The 22,120-nt window shown below is 40.0% G+C and overlaps 2 protein-coding genes and 1 pseudogene across 3 annotated transcripts in view; 2 read left to right on the top strand and 1 right to left on the bottom strand.

The window, feature by feature from the left end:
• Window positions 1–1,906: 1,906 nt before the first annotated feature.
• Window positions 1,907–6,075, top strand: mrps18c (mitochondrial ribosomal protein S18C). The gene is made up of 6 exons (XM_080054604.1): window positions 1,907–2,010; window positions 2,102–2,145; window positions 2,444–2,527; window positions 4,694–4,751; window positions 4,972–5,031; window positions 5,819–6,075. Exons 1-6 carry the CDS (start codon window positions 1,950–1,952, stop codon window positions 5,893–5,895), a joined length of 384 nt encoding a protein of 127 aa, XP_079910730.1. The 5' UTR covers window positions 1,907–1,949; the 3' UTR covers window positions 5,896–6,075.
• A 621-nt stretch (window positions 6,076–6,696) lies between these two features.
• On the bottom strand, window positions 6,697–15,815 carry abraxas1 (abraxas 1, BRCA1 A complex subunit). Its single transcript, XM_080054594.1, has 9 exons — window positions 15,723–15,815; window positions 14,368–14,458; window positions 14,226–14,262; window positions 13,939–14,005; window positions 12,120–12,316; window positions 10,271–10,390; window positions 9,628–9,712; window positions 8,922–9,033; window positions 6,697–7,343 (listed from the first exon to the last, which is right to left on the bottom strand). Exons 1-9 carry the CDS (start codon window positions 15,804–15,806, stop codon window positions 7,036–7,038), a joined length of 1,101 nt encoding a protein of 366 aa, XP_079910720.1. The 5' UTR covers window positions 15,807–15,815; the 3' UTR covers window positions 6,697–7,035.
• Window positions 15,816–16,957: 1,142 nt separating this feature from the next.
• Window positions 16,958–22,120, top strand: part of LOC307270719 (glycerol-3-phosphate acyltransferase 3-like) — a 17,531-nt pseudogene continuing 12,368 nt past the window's right edge. The window contains exons 1-3 of the transcript XR_013845604.1: window positions 16,958–16,996; window positions 18,970–19,185; window positions 21,449–21,515. The product of XR_013845604.1 is annotated as a glycerol-3-phosphate acyltransferase 3-like (transcript). The remainder of the gene's footprint in view (window positions 16,997–18,969; window positions 19,186–21,448; window positions 21,516–22,120) is intronic.

The raw sequence follows: 22,120 nt of genomic DNA, 5'->3' as shown, positions 1-22,120 counted from the left end.
TTACAGGCGGTTCTTGAGCCATGACACCACAGAGCCTCCAGTCTGTGTGACATGTCCCTCCTCTCTTGCCGTCCGGAGTCAAATCACTTCTGAGGATTTCAGCGCGAGATCTTTTCCTGGACACGCGTCTCACTTTGATCTCCCTCTGCACAGCATTCATATCTCCTCAGTGGTCTGGCTGCATCACGTCTGTGTGTGTGTGTGTGTGTGTGTGTGTGTGTGTGTGTGTGTCTATTGATCCAGGTCTGGGTGAAGTAACATGCCGAATAACTGTTAGAAAAAAACACAAAAAAAACATTTAAAATTAGGCAAAATATTTTTTTTCAAGCACTAGTCAATTTCTAGATTGTCTATTTATCTTCCATAACATGTCTTCTTTCATACTCTATCTCTCTCTCCCTCTCTCTCTCTCTCCCTCTCTTCCATAACATGTCTTCTTTCATACTCTCTCTCTCTCTCTCTCCCTCTCTCTCTCCCTCTCTTCCATAACATGGCTTCTTTCATACTAGTATAAATCAGAGGTCCAACATGTACATTCAGGTGTTTATTTGACTAAACCTTGTCTGTTTGCGTCTGTATAGTTCTCCTATACAACCATCTTTAACGGACATTATCTCAACATTAGTTTTTTGTTTCCCAATACTCTGAACCAAAAATCTACAACTTCTAAAGCACTTACATCAACTAAACTTTCCATAATCATTCTCAGCATTATTCTGAAGGTTATTACAGAAGGATTTGTTCATATGTTGTTCACTGTCTTACTTATGAGACATTTAGTTTTTAAAAACATGCTGAAAATGCATTTTTAAGACCTGTTCATAGTATTTTTATTTTATTTGTAAAAATAGAATGAAGGGCCAGGCTGTATACAAAATCTATTCTGTAAAAACTGGACACTTATATGTTAAAAAAACGACATACAGATACTACTAAGAGGGTATATTCAAGCCTAAACGTCTAGGAAGATACGCTAGTTTAGTTTATACTTTAAAATGAACACAATTAGCATCATTTACGTTATCAAAACAGACGTTACCTTGTTTAGTCGTTGACCTAGCTTCTTACTGGCAGTGACAGTCTTTGATATATTCCCTCCGCGAAGTATTTAGCCGCTAAAACTGCATAAATTCACCGAAAAACTGACTTTAAAAGCGCATTTAAGTCCCTGGTTGACATAATATAGATTATCCTTTTAACTGTCACCGTGTCTGCTTTCACATTTTGAATTTGTCAACAGTAACGTCACAACAAGAGCGAAATCCCGCCGTCACTTCCGCTTTAGCTTTAACGGTTAACCAGATTGCAGTTATCGGATACAACTCGTTAATTATTTCTTTACTTTTAACAATTCATATAATATAAACGTATAAGTTGTCTTAAATAAAGCCAATGATATTAAGATAGCACGCTTTGATTTATCCGAGCCAGTTTATTACTTATATTTTCCTATTTAAGGCGATATAAAGGTGTCTAAAATACTACGGTAGGCTCAAAACGGTCGAAAACAACTTAATGCCTGGTGAACGGTTAGAAACTTTACACAACAGTACTTATACGGTGTTTTTAACATTATAAATGTCATTATTTTGTCAATATTAGAAGCAGGATGTGCTAAGGCCGCTCACATTTAATACGGAGGATATTCATCTTTTTTTCTTGTAATATCTTTGGCAAAGTGTAACCGGTAATTTCTACCGAAAAATATTGAATCGGAAAAACGTCAAATATAATCACAATCTGCCTATTGCTTTGATATTGATCAATACAGGAGTTACATTTTACATAATTTCATCCTAGTAAGTTACAAACAATAACTTTAAAATAGGGGTAGGAACCTTTTATATACTATCTGTGGGTAGGAACTAATGTTATGAAACGGCAGTGAAGGGCGGAAGAAGGACGAGAGCTCTAGTCTGACAACATCCTGGCGTGTGTGTGAGGTCAAAATGTTCGCATTGAGAGGTTTTCAGAGGATTAAACCGGTTTTATCTGCTCATGGAAATACAAGTAAGCGCTGTTTTGATAGATATGTTAATGTGTGAGACAAATTATGATTTTATTACGTCATAGATATTAAATTTGACCTTTATTTTGGCAGGTTTAAGGAGCGCAACGTCGCAAGTCCAACAGCAAAATGAAACGGTGGGTAAAGCTATATGTCCTTTTCCTTACCTTATTGTATTTTAGTGTAAGGTGGGCAGCCTTTATAAGTCCCCCGGGGGTTTTTCTTTTGTCCTACCCGGGCATTTATGTCTGTCTATGTGCATATTTTTCTGCTATTTTAATCTTGTTTATCTTGCACAAATAAATAAAAGATTAACAAAAGGGTAAATGTAGGCTACTATTTATGATTTCAGGAATATTATTATAGCCTAACGGTATATGTCTGTAATAACTGGTTTAATTACCAATGACAATGACGTTATCTCCATTTTTAAAGCTGGTTCAAATGGAAAACCCGTACAAAGAGCAGAAGAAAGCATGTGTGCTCTGTAACGTGACCGTCGACTTCAAGAACACACAGGTGAGTTTGATTGATTAATTAATTACTTAATTAAATAAATATTAATATTAATGCTTAAAAATATATGTTGTTAAAGAGTCGGTGGAGATGAGTTATGATCATGATACTTTTATTTTTATTATTTTTTTTTAAACAGAACACCCGGATATATTCTTTGATATTCAAGTTGTAAATCAATGATATTTAAGTTGTACATTTTCTCAAAACACTATCTTGACAGAGTAACAGGATGACACAATATGCCGGTGTCACAGAAATTGTGTCAAAAATGTAATTGATAGAAATCAAATCAAACACTAGGTTTGTATGTCTCTTGTTAAATGTGCTGTGTGTAATATGACATCATCAAGAAAGTTCTACAAAGTTCTAGGATGCAACGCTCCCTGGGTAACCCCAACCCTTTAGAATAATAACAGAAGCTACAGTGGCCTTCAAGGACAAGAACAATTCTAAATTTTAAACAATGCACCTGATGACATTCCAACTATGACACTTTCAAGATGGCGGCACTAGGCCTTGGTCCAAAATATGCAGAAATATGGACATATATGAGAGGGGAAAAAAAATATTAAACATTTTTTTTTCAACTATTATGCACCAAATTAAATGTACTTATGGATATTATAATTACTTTCTACAAAATCTGCTAGGAAATAAAACCCAAAATTCTACATACTGCAGGTTTAACAAACAGTTTGAGACTTGTATCAGTGTTTCCCCTACCATTGTAGGGGCCGCCAGGCCAACGGGACCCCCCGCCAGGCCAACAGCAGCCTAACTTTAAAAAAAAATAATAATAAAAAAAAAAAATGATTATCAATTTTTCATTGATTCCGTAATAATAATATGCGAGCGTCTGCGCGGCACTGTCGGTCTACCCCTCGTGTGCGCCTGTCTTTACAACCTCTCGTCTGATCATCCCATCAGCTGATCTGTGTGTCTGCGTGTGTGTATGTGTGTCTGCGCGCGGCGCGATGCGCGTGTGTATTCGGTGCGGGTGCGCACTTGTTAAAACACGGAAGACAATGAGCAGGAGCATGACTAGCAAGCAAACGTTGAACTAGTGGCGAAAATAAAACCAGCGCCTGCTCTATGGAGATACTAAGGACTCAGTAACAGGGACGTTGAACAGGAAAAAGTGCTGCGCAAAGTTTAGAAAGTTAAAATCGCTACGTCGCCGTGGCAACACAACCAATCTGTATCAACAGCTGAGACAGCGCTGAAAAAAACGGCATGCACTCGTTTCAGTAAGTTTACCGAAGTGCCACACTGCTACTGCCTTTGACATTCTCAGAAAAGCATTCATTTATTTTCAAGGGACATATTAATTTATTTATTGTTTTAACTGTCAAGTTATCTTGAAAACAGCAGGCTATTGTAGGCCTACAAGCTTTATGTTTTTGTATTTTCAATGCTACTTTATTTGTATGTTTTAAATTGAGAAATAGGCTAGATGAAATATAATGGTCGGAATAGGGAATTTGCCTTATGTAGCACACATGTTGATAGGCTAATCATGATGTGTAGCCTATGTTAATTCATTTATTTTCAACAAGGCTATTTGCATTAAAAAAAAATAAAGAACATTTTTCAATAGGCTAGCTTCAAGGTGAGGTGATTCAGATTATTCCAGAAATGAGTCTAAACAGGACCTGTCTATATTAGATCTTAGTGTTTATTGTTTTTTTATTGAAATCCATGTGTTTTTCTTCAATAGTTTACGTGGCTTGTGTCTCCAAATTATTACAGAAAATAGTTATACTGTAGTAGAACCAGCTGTTTAACATTCATATGAATATCTTATGAAGAGACTCAGGGGGCGCCCTTACCTCAGTTGGTAGGGCGTCCCCCCCCCCCCCCCCTTGGGCCTCGGCCAGCAGCAGACCCGGTTTCGATTCCAGCCCGCGGTCGTTCTCTACATGTCACTCCCCTCTCTGCCCCATTTCAACTCTGTCTCTACACTATCAATAAAGCATAAAAATGCCCCAAAAAATATAATATATATAGTTTATGAAGAGACTCAATCCCCTTTTCACACTGCCAGTAAAAGCCGATACAATGCCGCCATCTTTGCCCCTCGCCCTGCTGTGTGAAGCGAAAGCCGTAGCCTGAAATGAAGGTTGTGTAACTTGCTGTTTAAAATCACTTCTGTCTCTTTTCTTCCAGCTCCTCTCCCAGTTCATTTCTCCTCACACTGGCAGAATATACGGCCGACACCTCACAGGTTAGACACACCTAAACACCTGTCTGTCTGTCTATCTATCTATCTATCTATCTCTCTATCTATCTATCCAACTAACTAACTAACTAACTAACTAACTAACTCACTCACTCACTCACACACACACACTCACACTCACACTCACACTCACACACACACACACTCTATACAATGTTTGAACGTTGACTCACTCACATCATCTGTGTTTTTCTCTTTATTCCAGGTCTGTGTGGAATAAAACAGAAGGAAATCTCCCGAGCCATAAAGAAAGCTCATTCTATGGGTACGTAGCTATTTAAAGGTGCAGTCAGTGATTCTGGAGAACACTTGTTGTCAAAATCACTTTTTGGTCTAAATCAGTGAATATCTCCTCATGATCCGCTACCTGTCTATACTGTGTGTGGAAAAAATATCCAGTGTTATTACACAACCTAGTCTCTATAAACGGGCATGTAAAAAAAAAAATGGGCCACTGTAGCTAGCAACCCATTTACAAAGCCTAGGCTGTGTATTAACACCGAGACAGGTAGTGGATCATGAGGAGATATTCACTGATTTGGACAAAACATTTTTTGACCACAAGCATTATCCAGAATGTCTAAATTCTGTTAAATAGATGTTCAACCAAGTCATTAAAATCTCTTTGTTGTCTTTTTGAGACCCTAGAAATATGTATATTATTATTTTGTAAACTTATTAGTAAGTAACATTTGTTTATAACCGTTCGCACTGACTTAAATTTCTTTAAACAAAAAAAATTGAAGGTTTGTTTTAGCTTTGTTTTGTTTTTTTACAGCTTATTTTCTTAATCATTTTATCTTAGTTATTTATTTCACTTCTGTTTATGTGAGGGAGGAGACAGGGAGGGAGGGAGGTGTGTATGTATTGTATGTGTTTACTTATTCTGTTTCTTTTTTGTCTGCATGTAAAAAATTTCAAAGTCATTAAAATAAAAGTTTAAAAAAAAAAGAAAAAAAAGAAATTGAAGGTAAAATAACAATAACAACATTATTAAAAGTTTTAGGATTAGATAAGGGTTTACTCTAATTGCTTTAACCTTCTTTTTGCAGGCTTCATGTCGGTGACTCACAAACATCCAGAATTCATGAAAGACCCGAATGTGTGTGGAGTCAAACTACTGGACTAGAAAACCCTACTGTGTGTGTACTAAAAGCCCTACTAACGTCCACCCTCGTGCATATTAAACATGTATATACTACATACTGTCTACTTAACCATCCATTGTGTACGAGTAGGGCGTTAGTGGGACGTTTTTGAACACTGCCGCTGTCTGTTTATATTATGTGTTTAAATAAAATCTGTCAATTGTCAACCATGGAGCAAGTTTTTTTTTTTTTTTTTTTCTTCAACTTTATGACAGATATGCCCATTTAGAAGAAAAAAATGTGTTTAGTTTATATGCATGACTTTTTAATTTCTATTTAAAAAAAAAAAATAATGTTGAGATAATGTCCGTTAAAGATGGTTGTATAGGAGAAATATACAGACGCAAACAGACAAGGTTTAGTCAAATAAACACCTGAATGTTCATGTTGGACCTTTGATTTATACTAGTATGAAAGAAGACATGTTATGGAAGATAGACAAATCTTAAAATTGACCAATGCTAAAATATAACGATAGCTTTGCCCGAGGAGTCTGGCCTTAATAAGACAAACAACTGCAATTTTTTAACAACATTTTTTAATCTTATAAAACAAACTTTGAATAAACTGTACATCTTCTCAGAGCGTTACGTTTAGTGACGTTAAAACAATCAAGGAATTTTAAAGGTGCAGTCAGTGATTCTGGAGAACGCTTGTTGTCTAAATCAGTGAATATCTCCTCATGATCCACTACCTGTCTGTACTGTGTGTGCACTGAAAAATAAATCCAGTGTCAATACACAGCCTAGGCTCTGTAAACTGGTAGGTAAACAAAGGGGGCACACCGTAGCTAGCAACATGCCCGTTTACAGAGCCTAGGCTGTGTATTAAAACAGTGCACACACAGTACAGACAGGTAGTGGATCATGAGGAGATATTCACTGATTTTGACATTAAAAAATAGTGATTTAGACAACAAGCGTTCTCCAGAATCACTGACTCAACTTATAAGGGTAATTCAGGATAAATTAAAAAGAGTCTGTCTGATACCTGTCTGTCTGTGTGTGTCTGTCTGTCTGTCTGTCTGTGTCTGTCTGTCTGTCTGTCTGTGTGTGTGTGTGTATGTAGTGCAGCACTTGTTGATGGACAGGATTGGGTGTGTAGGGCCGGGCGGCATATTCTTATCTTCTGCGTTTTTTCTCACGTCCCGTTTTCTCGTTTGCGTCTTTCAGTCTTTTCCGAGGGTTGATCGTGATTGGTCGAAGTATATTATTTTCCTCGGAATCCGATGAGGTCACAATAGCAGCAGCAGTTGTTATATTTGTTGTTGTTTTGGTTGCTGTTGCCGTAGAGACTTTGTCGGTAGGAACAGGGAATGCTTCGAGGGTTAGTGTCCGACTGAGGAAGAGAGGAGAGCAGACTAACAGAGCTCTGAACGCCTCCTCCAGCAAAGAGTTGTTCTTATGCTCTGCGGGGATTTCAGATGTTTCTGGAGAGAGAGATGGAAAATGGATTGGTTTAAAGCTGCAGTGTGTAGAATTTTGGGTTTTATTTCCTAGCAGATTTTGTAGAAAGTAATTATAATATCCATAAGTACATTTAATTTCGTGCATAATAGCTGAATTTTTTTTTTTAATTATTATTTTTTCCCTTAGAAAGGGTCTCAAATAAGTCCATATTTCTGCATATTTTGGACCAAGGCCTAGTGCCGCCATCTTGAAAGTGTCATAGTTGGAATGTCATCAGTTGCATTGTTTAAAATGTAGAATTGTTCTTGTCCTTGAAGGCCACTGTAGCTTCTGTTATTATTCTAAAGGGTTGGGGTTACCCAGGGAGCGTTGCATTCTAGAACTTTGTAGAACTTTCTTGATGATGTCATATTACACACTGCACCTTTAAAGGCCCCAATAAAAATGTAACTGAAAAACTTTGTGAACATTTGGGTTCCATTTAAATCATATCTCGTTTTCATTCCACTTCACAATTATGCGCCACATAGTAGAGATGGGAATCGATTTTCCGATTAATCGCGATTCTCCCTCGAACGATTCCGAACCGCTTCATAAAAGTTAATAATTGATTTATAAAAAAATAAAAAATCCTATAGAAACATGATTTACAAGAGTAGAAAGAAAATTAAAGTGAATTGGTTTAGTTTTTACACACTTCCATATTGTGTTGAAAGCTGCATTGATTATTGCACTGGTCATAGAAAGTCATATTTGTGACAAGAAAAGCTTTTTCTCTAATACAATATTAGAGAAGGCAATTCATCTGTTGATTGTCTTTAATGATCATCACAATAGTAGGAAGTGATTAGCAAACTCTGAGTAGCAAACTCAGATGTGTATATAAACATGTGCATATAAATATAGTTTTGAAAATCACACATAGGTATGTAGTACGTAAAAAATAGCATCAAGATCCATTGAGAATCGATTTTGAATCAAATCGTTGACCTCGGAATCGGAATGGAATCGTGAGGTGCCAAGAGATTCCCACCCCTACCACTTAGTGTTGTTCTATCACATGAAATCCCAATAAAATAAATGTACGTGTGTGTGGTTGTTACGTGACAAAATGTGGAAAGGTTCAAGGGGGATGAATACTTTTTCAAGCCACTGTAACTACTTGTTGACTGTTTATGTTGTTCTAATACAGCGAGAAACAGCCACATGATCATCTTAAAGGGGCACTGTGTAATATGACATCATCAAGAAAGTTCTAGAAAGTTCTAGAATGCAACGCTCCCTGGGTAACCCCAACCCTTTAGAATAATAACAGAAGCTACAGTGGCCTTCAAGGACAAGAACAATTCTAAATTCTAAACAATGCACCTGATGACATTTCAACCAACATGGATGCCTCCATAAGACTTACCTGCTCAATGTACAAAATGTAATATTAATATTTGTGATTCTCCGCTCAGGAGGATAATTCAGATTATTGGCAGAGGTGATTTTACACCAATGAGGACATATTTATGAATGAGGATATTGATTTTAGCTAATAAATTACTTAAAATGTTACACAGTGTCCCTTTAAAGAGAGCAGAGTAAAGAGGAACCTTTCTTTGCTGCGTTCTTCTTCTTCTCCGTCAGTCGTTTCCTTAGAGATGAAACTTCTGACTGAAGAGTTTCAACCAAACGCTCCGACTCCTCCAGGGCACTGCACGACTTCTGTTATTCACACAAAAACACATTTCATTTATTTTCCTTTATTTATCCTGGAAGGATCAGGGTAAACTTTATTGTCCTGTTAAGGAAATGTGTCTTGGGCATTGTGCTACATTTTGCTTAACCAGTAGACAACAACACTATGACACAGTAGAAACACAGTAAAACCTTTGGCCTACACATTGGACAAAGCTAAAACAACAAGAACATCACACGGTAATTCTAGGACATAAAAACATTCAGACAATTTAAAGTGCGAGGAAAAAGATCAGTTGAGGGGTGATGACCCTCATTTACAATGATGTCGAGTAAAAATACAACACACACACACACACACACACACACACACACACACACACACACACACACACACACACACACACACACACACACACACACACACACACACACACACACACACACACACACACACACACACAGACTAGCTTTTATCATTCCCAAATAGTTTGTGTTATTTGTGATGTGAAATTAATGAATGCGTTTCTCCAGAACATACTGAAATAATTTTCAAAACTTTATTGAAAAGAAAAATGTATTTTTCCTAAACGGTTATGATTTACTTTTCTTAGCACTGACCTGCAGTTCTGTCTGTAGAGAATCGTTCATGTTATTCACTTCACTGACGTCTCTCAGCAAACCGTTAGAGGAGAAGAACTTACAGCTGGGGAGGGAGGGGGGGAGAGAGAGAGAGAGAGGGAGAGAGAGAGAGAGAGAGGGAGAGACAGAGACAGAGACAGAGAGAGAGACAGAGAGAGACAGAGAGACAGACAGAGAGAGAGTGAGAGAGAGAGAGAGAGACAGAGACAGACAGAGAGAGAGAGACAGAGAGAGAGACACACACACACACACACACGGTTAATGACTTTTTGTAACTCCTTGATAACTTAAAGTTTAAATAGTAAAGTGCTCTACTTTGCTAAGATTAAGTATGTTCTGTAGTAAAATCACTTTTCACTGTTTTTGACAAAAAGTGATTTTGACAACAAGTGATCTCCTGAATCACTGACTACACCTTTAAATTCAATTGCTATGTAAACAAAGGGTCCATCCTTCCTAACATCATGCCCGTTTACAGAGCCTAGGCTGTGTATTAACACCAGGTTTCCTTTCCTAGCATCATGCCTGTTTACAGAGCCTAGGCTGTGTATTAACACCAGGTTTCCTTTCCTAGCATCATGCCTGTTTACAGAGCCTAGGCTGTGTGTGAACAGACTCTTACCCGTGTCTGTCCATGGTGAGGTTGTATCCGGCAGCGGAGCACGGAGCAGAAACCTTCCAGTAGGAAAGCTGCTCCAGCAAACCAAGGTTATTCACCAGGACGGGGACGTTCACAAAACGCCTGGAACACAGACAGACAGACAGACAGACAGACAGACGAAACCTACAGTTAAAATGCCTTCAATACACACACCAGATACAACTACTTATTACAATGTTATTAACAAGCCTGCACGGCAATAAGAAACACAACAAAAAACTACTTAAACCTGCAGTGTGTAGAATTGTGGGTTTTATTTCCCAGCAGATTTTGTAGAAAATAATTATAATATCCATAAGTACATTTAATTTAGTGCATAATAGCTGAAAACAAAATTTTGAATATTTTTTTTTCCTTTAGAAAGGGTCTCATGTGTGTCCATATTTCTGCATATTTTGGACCAAGGCCTAGTGCCACCATCTTGAAAGTGTCATAGTTGGAATGTCATCAGGTGCATCGTTTAAAATTTAGAATTGTTCTTGTCCTTGAAGGCCACTGTAGCTTCTGTTATTATTCTAAAGGGGTGGGGTTACCCAGGGAGCGTTGCATTCTAGAACTTTGTAGAACTTTCTTGATGATGTCATATTACACACTGCACCTTTAAAACAGGTCTTCACACACCAGTAAGAAACACAAGAAAAAATCAACTAAATGAAGGTTATTAACAAGCCTTCACACATAGAGAAACACACGGAGCTCGTACAGTTTTTTAACACAGACAGACACACACACACACACACACACACACACACACACACACACACACACACACACACACACACACACACACACACACACACACACACACACACACACACACACACACACACACACACACACACACACACACACACACACACACACACACACAGGGAAAATATGATATAATAAATACAGGAACACAAGAAAATACTTCATGTTATTATCAAGCATTCAAGCACAGAGAGACACAAGAAATGACTCCAGTAAAAGTAATGCAGTTCACAATTAAGTCAGTGAATATCTCCTCATGATCTACTACCTGTCTGTACTGTGTTTGCACAAATAATGCACAGCCTAGGATCTGTTTACTGGTATGTAAACAAAGGGGCCCACCGTAGCTATAGCATCATGCCAGTTTACAGAGCCTAGGCTGTGTATTAACTAAACAGTGTGTGTTTACCTGTTGCGTGCGGTGAAAGCGGCGTATTTCATGGATGGAGGGATGGAGGGAGGGAAGGAGGGAGGGAGATAGAGAGAGAGAGGGAGGGAGAGAGAGGGAGGGAGGGAGGGAGATAGATGGATGGAGAGAGAGGGAGGGAGAGAGCGAGCGAGGGAGGGAGGGAGAGAGAGAGAGATGGAGATAGAGAGAGATGGATAGATGGAGGGAGAGGACTAAACAGTGTGTATTTACCTGTTGCGTGCGGTGAAAGCGGCGTATTTCATGGATGGATTGATGGAGGGAGAGATGGAGGGAAGGAGGGGGATGGAGGGAGGGAGAGAGAGAGAGGGAGGGAGGGAGGGAGGGAGAGAGAGAGAGAGAGAGAGGGAGGGAGGGAGAGGGAGGGAGGGAGGGAGATAGAGAGAGCGAGAGCGAGAGCGAGAGCGAGAGGGAGGGAGGGAGATAGAGAGAGATAGATGGATGGATGGATGGAGAGAGAGAGAGAGAGAGAAGGAGGGAGGGAGGGAGAGCGAGAGAGAGAGGGAGGGAGGGAGGGAGGGAGGGAGGGAGGGAGAGAGGAAGAGAGAGAGCGAGAGAGAGAGCAAGAGAGATGGAGATAGAGAGACATAGATGGAGAGAGGGAGGGAGAGGGACAGTGTGTGTATTTACCTGTTGCGTGCGGTGAAAGCGGCGTACTCCATCTTGTGCGTGGAGCCAGTGGGCGTGGCCTTGGTCGGCGTTAGCAACATGAAGATGAGCTGAGGGTTTGACAGACAGGTCTGGAGGCTCCCATGGATCAGCTTCTCTCTGAACGTCATCCGCTGGTCTGAGTGTCTGCGCTGACGGTACCAGCCTACTACTGTCTCCTGATGGAGGGAGGGAGGGATGGAGGGAGGGAGAGAGGGAGGGAGGGAGAGGGAGGGAGAGGTAAAGAGAGAGAGGGAGGGAGGGAGGGAGAGGGAGAGGGAGAGAGGGAGGGAGGGAGAGGGAGGGAGAGGGAGAGAGGGAGGGAGGGAGAGGGAGAGAGGGAGGGAGGGAGAGGGAGGGAGGGAGAGGGAGAGGGAGGGAGGGAGAGGTAAAGAGAGGGAGGGAGAGAGGAAGGGAGGGAGAGGGAGGGAGGGAGGGAAGGATAGATAGATGGATAGATGGATGGATGGATGGATGGATGGATGGATGGATGGATGGATGGATGGATGGATGGATGGATGGATGGATGGATGGATGGATGGATGGATGGATGGATGGATGGATGGATGGATGGATGGATGGATGGATGGATGGATGGATGGATGGATGGATGGATGGATGGATGGATGGATAGATAGATAGATAGATAGATAGATAGATAGATAGATAGATAGATAGATAGATAGATAGATAGATAGATAGATAGATAGATAGATAGATAGATAGATAGATAGATAGATAGATAGATAGATAGATAGATAGATAGATAGATAGGCAAACACACAGATAGATAGATAGATGGATGGATGGATAGGTGGACGGATAGATAGACAGATATAGATAGATGGATGGATGGAGGGCGGGGGAGAGAGAGAGAGGGAGGGAGAGGTAGAGAGAGAGGGGGATGGAGGGAGAGAGATGGAGGGAGGGAGAGAGAGAGAGAGAGACATAGCTTATTATTATTGCACCGTGGATTGTGTTCATACGCTGGTCTGTGTGTCTGCGCTGACGGTACCATCCTACTACTGTCTCCTGATGGAGGGATGGACACACACACACACACACACACACACACACACACACACACACACACACACACACACACACACACACACACACACACACACACACACACACACACACACACACACACACACACACACACACACACACACACACACGCAAGGTTATAATAACACACATTTTTTTTGTTTGTTAAAATTTAGCTAGCCTATAGATCACATTTTTCGCAGGTTTGGTACATGGCATAGATATTTTTCTTTGAGTATAAAGGAACGCAAAACTCGTACATTTCGTGGCTCCAGTAAATAAAAATTTAAAAAATAAAATAGAAATTGATTATCAACCATACAAACAAATAAAGAACAAACATTAAAGCTGCAGTGTGTAGAATTTGGGGTTTTATTTCCTAGCAGATTTTGTAGAAAGTAATTATAATATCCATAAGTACATTTAATTTAGTGCATAATAGCTGAAAAAAATGTTTTGAATTATTTATTTTTCCCTTAGAAAGGGTCTCATATATGTCCATATTTCTGCATATCTTGGACCAAGGCCTAGTGCCGCCATCTTGAAAGTGTCATAGTTGGAATGTCATCAGGTGCATTGTTTAAAATTTTGAATTGTTCTTGTCCTTGAAGGCCACTGTAGCTTCTGTTATTATTCTAAAGGGTTGGGGTTACCCAGGGAGCGTTGCATTCTAGAACTTTGTAGAACTTTCTTGATGATGTCATATTACACACTGCACCTTTAATTTTTATTAAAAAAAAACATGTTTTACCTGCTTATTGTCTGCCAGGAGTTTCTTTACAGCGTCCAAATCCACCTCCCCAACACTGTTGTAGAAACTGCAGACAGACAGACAGACAACAGACAGACAGACAGACAGACAGAGACAGACAGACAGACAGACAGACAGACAGACAGACAGACAGACAGACAGACAGACAGACACACACACACAATAGTTGAGTTTATTTCCTTTCAAAAACATGTGACTATTTTTTTTTTAAATAACAGGGTTGAACAGAAAAATTACATTTTTATATAATGGCGTCTATTACTCACACGTTTAGTTTGTGGCAGGCGATGTGTTTCTGTATGTCTGTTGAAAAGAAAGATAGAAATAAAGACAGAATATTATTACACACTGTCTATAAAGGAGCATTTAAATGTGATTTTAAAGGTGACGTGAGTGGGATTAACTGACTGTATGTTTCCTCAATGTGGATGTTATCGGCCTGAGAATCGCTGATGGTGATTTGTTCATCAAAGCGACTCTCACCCAGAACGAAGCCTTCCTGAAACCACACAAAATAAGAAACACAATCATACGTCACGACTTAATTATACTCATGGATAATACATTTTGCGTAACTGAGCTTGTGTTGTATGTGTCTGTCGGTCTGTCTGTCAGTGTATCTCTCTGTCTGTCTGTCTGTGTGTGTCCCTCTCTCTGTCTGTCTGTCTGTCTGTCTGTGTGTGTCCCTCTCTCTCTCTGTCTGTCTGTGGATCTCTCTGTCTGTCAGTGTGTCCCTCTCTCTCTCTCTGTCTGTCTGTCTGTGTGTGTCCCTCTCTCTCTCTGTCTGTCTGTGTGTGTGTCCCTCTCTCTCTCTGTCTGTCTGTGTATCTCTCTGTCTGTCTGTTTGTCTGTCAGTCTGTCTGTATGTCTGTGTATCTCTCCGTCTGTCTGTCTGTGTGTATCTATCTCTCTGTCTGTCTGTTTCATTGGATCAAACATTTTCCGAATTAACCAGCAAACCTGCATTATTTTTAAGATATTATAAAGTCATAAATATATATTCTTTTCAATCTATATAATGTAGAATTATTTTTAATTGATTTCATGTAAAACTCGAGGATTTTTTGGAACAGTTTGGTGTGTCAAGACTGTGTTACATTAACTCTTGTGTGATTATACATTTGCCGAATTAATTAACAGACATTAATGACTTTAAAAATGTAATCGATCATATGTTACAACTTATAATACTTCTCGGTAACTGATTCTATGTTAAATGTGTGGATTTATGAACGAAGTCTGGTCCTTCTTAACCTAACTACCAAATGAACCGTTGTTAAATGGTACATTTACGTTACAGATTTCATGTTACATTTGAGCATTTTTGAACACAATTTAGTGTATTTTGCGAGATTAAACATACGCCGAATGAACTAAAAGACCTTAATCCCTTAAGAAATGTATTCAGTCATACGCCACGACTTATAAATAAGTATCTATAGTGGATTTCATTTTTAAATTTAAAGATTTTTCAACGGAGTCTGGCGTGTGACCGTTAAAACTGTTAGCGTGGTTAAATAAAGTTGTAGAAACGCCTTGCTAGGAATATTAGCTTCACAAATCCTTTTCCTTTGACTAAAACCTTCAAAACTTCACAATTAAATCAAGAAATAGTCCATTTAAAAGTTTGTTATTGTCGTCTTGTTGTCTCGTTTCCCGCTGAAAAACGTTTGAACCAACGGCTCTTCCTCAAGCACAGACTCCATTTTAAAAATATATGGATTTTAAATCAGATTAATAATGTTATAAATGTCTTTCCTTACCACGTCTGAGTCGCTGTTTAAATGTTGAAACATGAGAGAAGATAAAACTATCCCGGATACGCGGACAGTGGGCTCCGCCGCCATGGTGCTACGACTGACTAAAGACTACAAAACAAACTGCAAGAAAACTACAAACATGGCGGACTGAGCGAAGGAGCGTCACTGGCACGCAACAGAAGCGCAGGAAAAAAAATATGCGTTTATGTTGTTGTTTATTTTAATTTTTTAGACATTTGACACATGGCCCAACAATTTTTAAAGTTTACATTTAATCTACCTAACAAAGCAAATATTAAAGAGATATACCCCCGACTCCTGGAACAACTTACAGCAACAAATTAAACTAAATACCTTCATATCTTTTAACCAATTTAAACAAACTATCTTAAATCTGCCAAACTCTACCTGTAACTGTTTTAATTAGACTATATTGTACTTTCACCCATTTAATTTTAATTGCTGCCACTCTTCACCACTATGTAAATGTTTCAATTGGGTTTTTTTTCTCTTCACCTGTTGTTGTGAAGGCTATTTGATGTTTTTGCATTGAATATTGCTTATGTATTGTTGTTTTTCCTTTGAATTTGCTTTGAACTCGACATCATTGTAAATGAGGGTCAACCCCTCAATTGGTCTCTCGAGGATAAATAAAAGTTAAATGAAAAATGAAAAAAAAAAATACATCTAAAAATTCCTCAAACGTGTATATCATGTGATGTGTTTTTTTTTATATAGGCTACTATCTATGGTGTTTATACCTTCACATGGTCAGACTATTTGTTTTGTGAATGTAATGATCGATGTTTGGGACTGTTAAGACTGTGTTCTGTGGCTCTAAAATGAAATAAAATAAAACAGAAAACAGTAAATAAATAATAATAAAAACAGATAGTAAAAAAATTATATTTTCTGTATTATTTTTCATAATTTATAATTATATACGATATATTTTGTGTTTTGAAAAAAAATTAAAAATATTTTGTCTTTTGAAAAAATAAATAATACTAATGACGTCGGCTACTGTACATTTTTGCCCCGGACCTCATATCAACTGACCCCCTCCCTGCTACAGTGGGCGGTTCCAGAGCACGCGCACACACACACACACACACACACACACACACACACACACACACACACACACACACACACACACACACACACACACACAGCAGTGGGAGGTTCCAGCTGCTGAAACTTCACCTCGGTAAAGATCCTGTTTCTCAGTTGCTTTGGGACATTTTGCCTCGAGGACAACTTTCATCGGCCACCAGGTATTTCATTCACTATTTACTCACTCAAATACACACTCACACACATTTATATACCGATTTAAACACGTGTATGTTGGTCGTTTTTTAGTTAACTCGCGTGTGAGGCACATGACACGAATAACGGTACGGCTGGTCAATCCTCCTTTGGCGAAATACTTTCACACTAGTTATCAGTCTCCCCTGTCTGTCTTTCTGTCTCTGTGTCTCTCTCTCTCTCTCTCTCTCTCTCTTTCTTTCTCTGTCTCTGTCTCTCTCTCTCTGTGTGTGTGTGTGTGTGTGTGTGTGTGTGTGTGTGTGTGTGTGTGTGTGTGTGTGTGTGTGTGTGTGTGTGTGTGTGTGTAGGTACGAGTGCGCCACAGTTAAATAAATAAATAATATTTTATTAGGCTATATGGACCCAGCTCATTGTGGGAATGGGATTATTAAAAATACACATAGTAGGCCTACATATACTAAAGTAATGCAACATATTTCATAAAGTAAAAATGTTTTTTGTTTTCTATGAAAAAAAGTTACAAGTGTTAAGCACAATATTTAAAGTTGTTGGCGCATAAACATTCACCCATGTGTCGCTCTGGCGTGCACCGGCAGTGAGACCATGAGTGAGACGGGTGTCGGTTTGTAGCGTTCTCTCTTCTAATTGGATATTAATTTCGGGATCCCCCCCCCGAAAAGTTTATTTACCGATTACATGCAGAGCAGCTGATTGAGAGATCGGCTTTATGAAACGTGCACATTATGTAAGTGATCACTGTATGAATAAAGAGCGATTTAACACTTATATTAACATAATTAAACCGATAACTTCTTCCTTTAATAGAGTGACCAATTAATCTGCTAGTTGATTGAATCGTCTTGATGGTTCAGAATAATATAGTTTAGAACAGCATCAGATAAGGTTTTCCCATAGATAGTATATCTAGTATATATAGATAGTTTTCCCAGTGATTTAACTTAATATGTAGCTTGCTTATGCCCCTACCAATTTCTTAAATTTTATTTTAAGATAGTTTTTTTTGGCAGTTTTTACTGTATTAGACAGATTACAGACACAGATACAGAAACATACACTTCTCATCAATACCGGCACCGCTACAGTTTATCTAAGATTTAGGCGATAGGTAGGTAATAATGGATTGGATTTATATAGCGCTTTATTTCTCTGTGACTCAAATCAAATCAAATCAGTTTTATTTGTATAGCCCAAAATCACAAACACATTGGTCTCAGTGGGCTTTACATTTCATACAATATGATACAATATGATACAATAAGACACCCTGCCCTTACACCCTTAGCTCGGCTGAGAAAAAAACTCCCAGTAAAAACCCTTTACCGGGAATAAAAAAAATTGAAGAAATCTCAGGGAGAGTCGACAGAGTAAGGGATCCCTCTCCCAGGACGGACATACTGCAATAGATGTCATAAGTAGAGAAAATCACGAAGGAGTTTGATCATTGACCAGGTGATTACATGGTATCGCTTTACAGGGTAGGTCGATAGGTAGGTCTGTGTATAAGGAAAAAAAATATCCCTAAGTATAAAGATAATAATAAATTCACAATAAAGTAAAATTCCTGCTGCACTAATGTTTCACAGTAAAAGATATTCTGCCTTCAATTCATATTTATCTTTGTCCCAAATGTTTGTCCAATATTGAACAAAACAAAAACAACTAAAGAAATTGAAAATTTGGATCATAATGATAATATATATATTTCCTCTCCCCTGTGCAGAGAATGAGCTGAGAAACACACACACACTCAGTCACACACACACACACACACACTCAGTCACACACACACACACACACACACACACACACACACACACACACACACACACACACACACACACATACCCACCCCCCACACACACACCCCTCAATTGAATTCTCTAGTATGAATAAAAGTTCAATGAAAAAAAATTATTAAATTATAACATACTGTATATATTTTCTGTCCCCTCTGCAGAGAATGAGTTGACCCTTCACCCTTTCACCCTTGACCTTTGAACCTTGACCTCTGACCTCTGACCCTGTGAGGATGGATGACCCCTGGAGTTTTGCGTGGGGTCTTTTCCAGCTGTGGATCTTCACTGTTCTCTTCCTCATCATGTTACCTGCCATGTTCGGCCTCTCTCTGGGAGTCACCGGAGTTTACATACAAGTCCTGGTGCAAATACTGGAGGTAAAGTATGCACAGACAGACAGACGGACGGACGGACAGACAGGCAAGCAGGCAGGCAGGCAGACAGGCAGGCGGTCAGACAGACAGACAGGCAGACAGGCAGACAGACAGACAGACAGACAGACAGACAGACAGCCAGGCAGGCAGGCAGGCGGTCAGGCAGACAGACAGACAGACAGACAGCCAGGCAGGCAGGCAGGCGGTCAGGCAGACAGACAGACAGACAGACAGACAGACAGACAGACAGACAGACAGACAGACAGACAGACATACAGACAGACAGGCAGGCAGGCAGGCAGACAGACAGACAGACAGACAGGCAGGCAGGCAGACAGACAGACAGACAGACAGACAGACAGACAGACAGACAGACAGACAGACAGACAGACAGACAGACAGGCAGGCAGGCAGACACACACACACGCACACAGTCTAGATAGTGGACTTAAAGGTGTAGTCCTTGATTCTGGAGAACGCCTGTTATCAAAATCACTTATAGTCAAAATCAGTGAATCTCTCAGGCATTTTGATAGCTACTTTGGCCCTTTTGTTACCAGTTTACAGAGCCTATGATGTGTATTAAAACTAGATTTTTTTCAGCGCACACACAGTACAGACAGGTAGCGGATCATGAGGAGATATTCACTGATTTAGACAACAAACAAACAAATCGTCAACAAGCGTTCTCTAGAATCGCTGACGATACGATTTAATAAACTATTGCATCAACTCGGAATGAAAACTATAAATTACACATTGCCCCACACTACAGTAGAGATATCGTGTGTGTGTGTGTGTGTGTGTGTGTGTGTGCATGTATCTCCCTGTGTGTGTGTGTGTGTGTGTGTGTGTGTGCATGTATCTCCCTGTGTGTGTGTGTCTGTGTGTGTGTGTGTGCATGTATCTCCCTGTGTGTGTGTGTGTGTGTGCGTGTGTGTGCATGTATCTCCCTGTGTGTGTGTGTGTGTGTGTTGTCTGTGTGTGCTTTTATCTCCCTGTGTGTGTGTGTGTGTGTGTGTGTGTGTGTGTGTGTGTGTGTGTGTGTGTGTGTGTCTCTCTCTTTCTGTGTGTGTGTGTCTCTCTCTCTCTTTCTGTGTGTGTCTCTCTCTCTCTCTTTCTGTGTGTGTGTCTCTCTCTCTCTTTCTGTGTGTGTGTCTCTCTCTCTCTTTCTGTGTGTGTGTGTCTCTCTCTCTTTCTGTGTGTGTGTCTCTCTCTCTTTCTGTGTGTGTGTGTCTCTCTCTTTCTGTGTGTGTGTCTCTCTCTTTCTGTGTGTGTGTCTCTCTCTTTCTGTGTGTGTGTCTCTCTCTCTCTCTTTCTGTGTGTGTGTGTGTCTCTCTCTCCCTGTGTGTGTGTGTGTGTGTGTGTGTGTGTCTCTCTCTCTCCCTGTGTGTGTGTGTGTGTGTGTGTGTGTCTCTCTCTCTCTCTTTCTGTCTCTTATTTGTCCTCAGGAGAACTGTTGCTCTGTGTCTTCACTTCTTACCAAACGTATTTGTTCATGAACTTATGAAATGTTTCAGTACGAGCAGGAGTCACTGAGCCGGAGTTGAAATGCTCTAACACTGTATCTCTCTTTCATTAGTCGGCTTTAGGGCCACCACCATGGACATATAAAGAAATGGACACCGTATTGAAACATGGCGCCCATTCATTCCTATGAAAGCTGCTCATAGGCGCAGAGAAGCAACAAGGAAGCATAATCCGGAAATTCCATGCGGCCCAAAGCATTACGTAGCATGGACGTAGCGGCATTATGGACCTAACAAGAAAGAGGGCGGCAAGCGTAGCGGACTGGAGGCGGGTGTCTCGTTCTGTAGCATCTAGCCTGGCGAAAACAAACTGAAAGCCGTTAAAAGCCGTTGGGCTAATAAAACGCTTGAGGTGGCGTTTTGAAATGAGAAAACTTACATTTTAATAGTATATGGTCTAAAGATAAGTATGAGCCTATGATTGATATCCAGAAAAAATGTGCAGAGACACAATCTTGTTCGCCGCTTGTACTGTGTGGACAGGGACATCTGCCTACGGGCCGCATGAAAATAAGCTCCACCCCTTATCATGCAATACCAATGGGTTGGCCACATGTCCATGCTGGCTGCTCGGAGAAGGCAGCATCCTGGGGGCCTGGCCACCACCCAGAATTAAAGCAGCAAACGAGACCATCAGTGCAAAGAATGCTATTTTGATATAGTTTTTCTTGAAGTTTAAAGGGGCACTGTGTAACATTTGAAGTAATTTAATAATGTTTGTTATCTTTCCTTCACAGTGGGCAACACTGAGGATCCAGAGAGGGAGGAGGGAACAGCCTATCGTCCCCATACCACTGCCCAACGGTGAGACTGCTTTCACTCACTCACTCACTCACTGACTCACTGACTCACTGACTCACTCACTCACTCACTCGCTCACTCACTCACTCACTCACTCACTCACTCACTCGCTCACTCACTCACTCACTCGCTCACTCACTCACTCACTCGCTCACTCACTCACTCACTCGCTCACTCGCTCACTCACTCACTCACTCGCTCACTCGCTCACTCACTCACTCACTCACTCACTCACTCACTCACTCACTCGCTCACTCACTCACTCACTCACTCACTCGCTCACTCACTCACTCACTCGCTCACTCACTCACTCACTCACTCACTCACTCACCACTGCCCAACGGTGAGTGTAGAGGCAATCTACCAACAAAAAACTAATGTTGAGATAATGTCCGTTAAAGATGGTTGTGTAGGATAGAGATTTTGTCACACATCCCATGTGTGACAAAATCTCTATCCTGAAAATGACCAGAACAGGTTAACACTAGGCAAGGCAAGGCAAGTTTATTTATATAGCACAATTCAGACACAAGGCCACTCAAAGTGCTTTACAGGGGCAAGATTAGAATACATAAAACACATTATAAAACATTTAAAAGCGAATAAAA

The sequence above is a fragment of the Ammodytes marinus genome, assembly GCF_949987685.1.
Source record: "Ammodytes marinus genome assembly, contig: scaffold_32, whole genome shotgun sequence".
Taxonomy (NCBI): domain Eukaryota; kingdom Metazoa; phylum Chordata; class Actinopteri; order Uranoscopiformes; family Ammodytidae; genus Ammodytes; species Ammodytes marinus.
The sequence above is the reverse complement of the archived record's forward strand: the minus strand, read 5'-3'. Positions and strand labels throughout refer to the sequence as shown.

Excerpts from the sequence above, each read along its gene's own strand:
- mrps18c (XM_080054604.1), top strand. The coding sequence starts at position 1,950 with ATGTTCGCATTGAGAGGTTTTCAGAGGATTAAACCGGTTTTATCTGCT. Across the intron at positions 2,528-4,693 it reads TCGACTTCAAGAACACACAG|CTCCTCTCCCAGTTCATTTC; the intron begins GTGAGTTTGATT and ends CTTTTCTTCCAG. Across the intron at positions 5,032-5,818 it reads AAAGAAAGCTCATTCTATGG|GCTTCATGTCGGTGACTCAC; the intron begins GTACGTAGCTAT and ends TTCTTTTTGCAG.
- abraxas1 (XM_080054594.1), bottom strand. The coding sequence starts at position 15,806 with ATGGCGGCGGAGCCCACTGTCCGCGTATCCGGGATAGTTTTATCTTCT. Across the intron at positions 9,713-10,270 it reads CTCACCATGGACAGACACGG|CTGTAAGTTCTTCTCCTCTA; the intron begins GTAAGAGTCTGT and ends CTCCCTCCCCAG. Across the intron at positions 9,034-9,627 it reads CTCTACAGACAGAACTGCAG|AAGTCGTGCAGTGCCCTGGA; the intron begins GTCAGTGCTAAG and ends TGTGAATAACAG.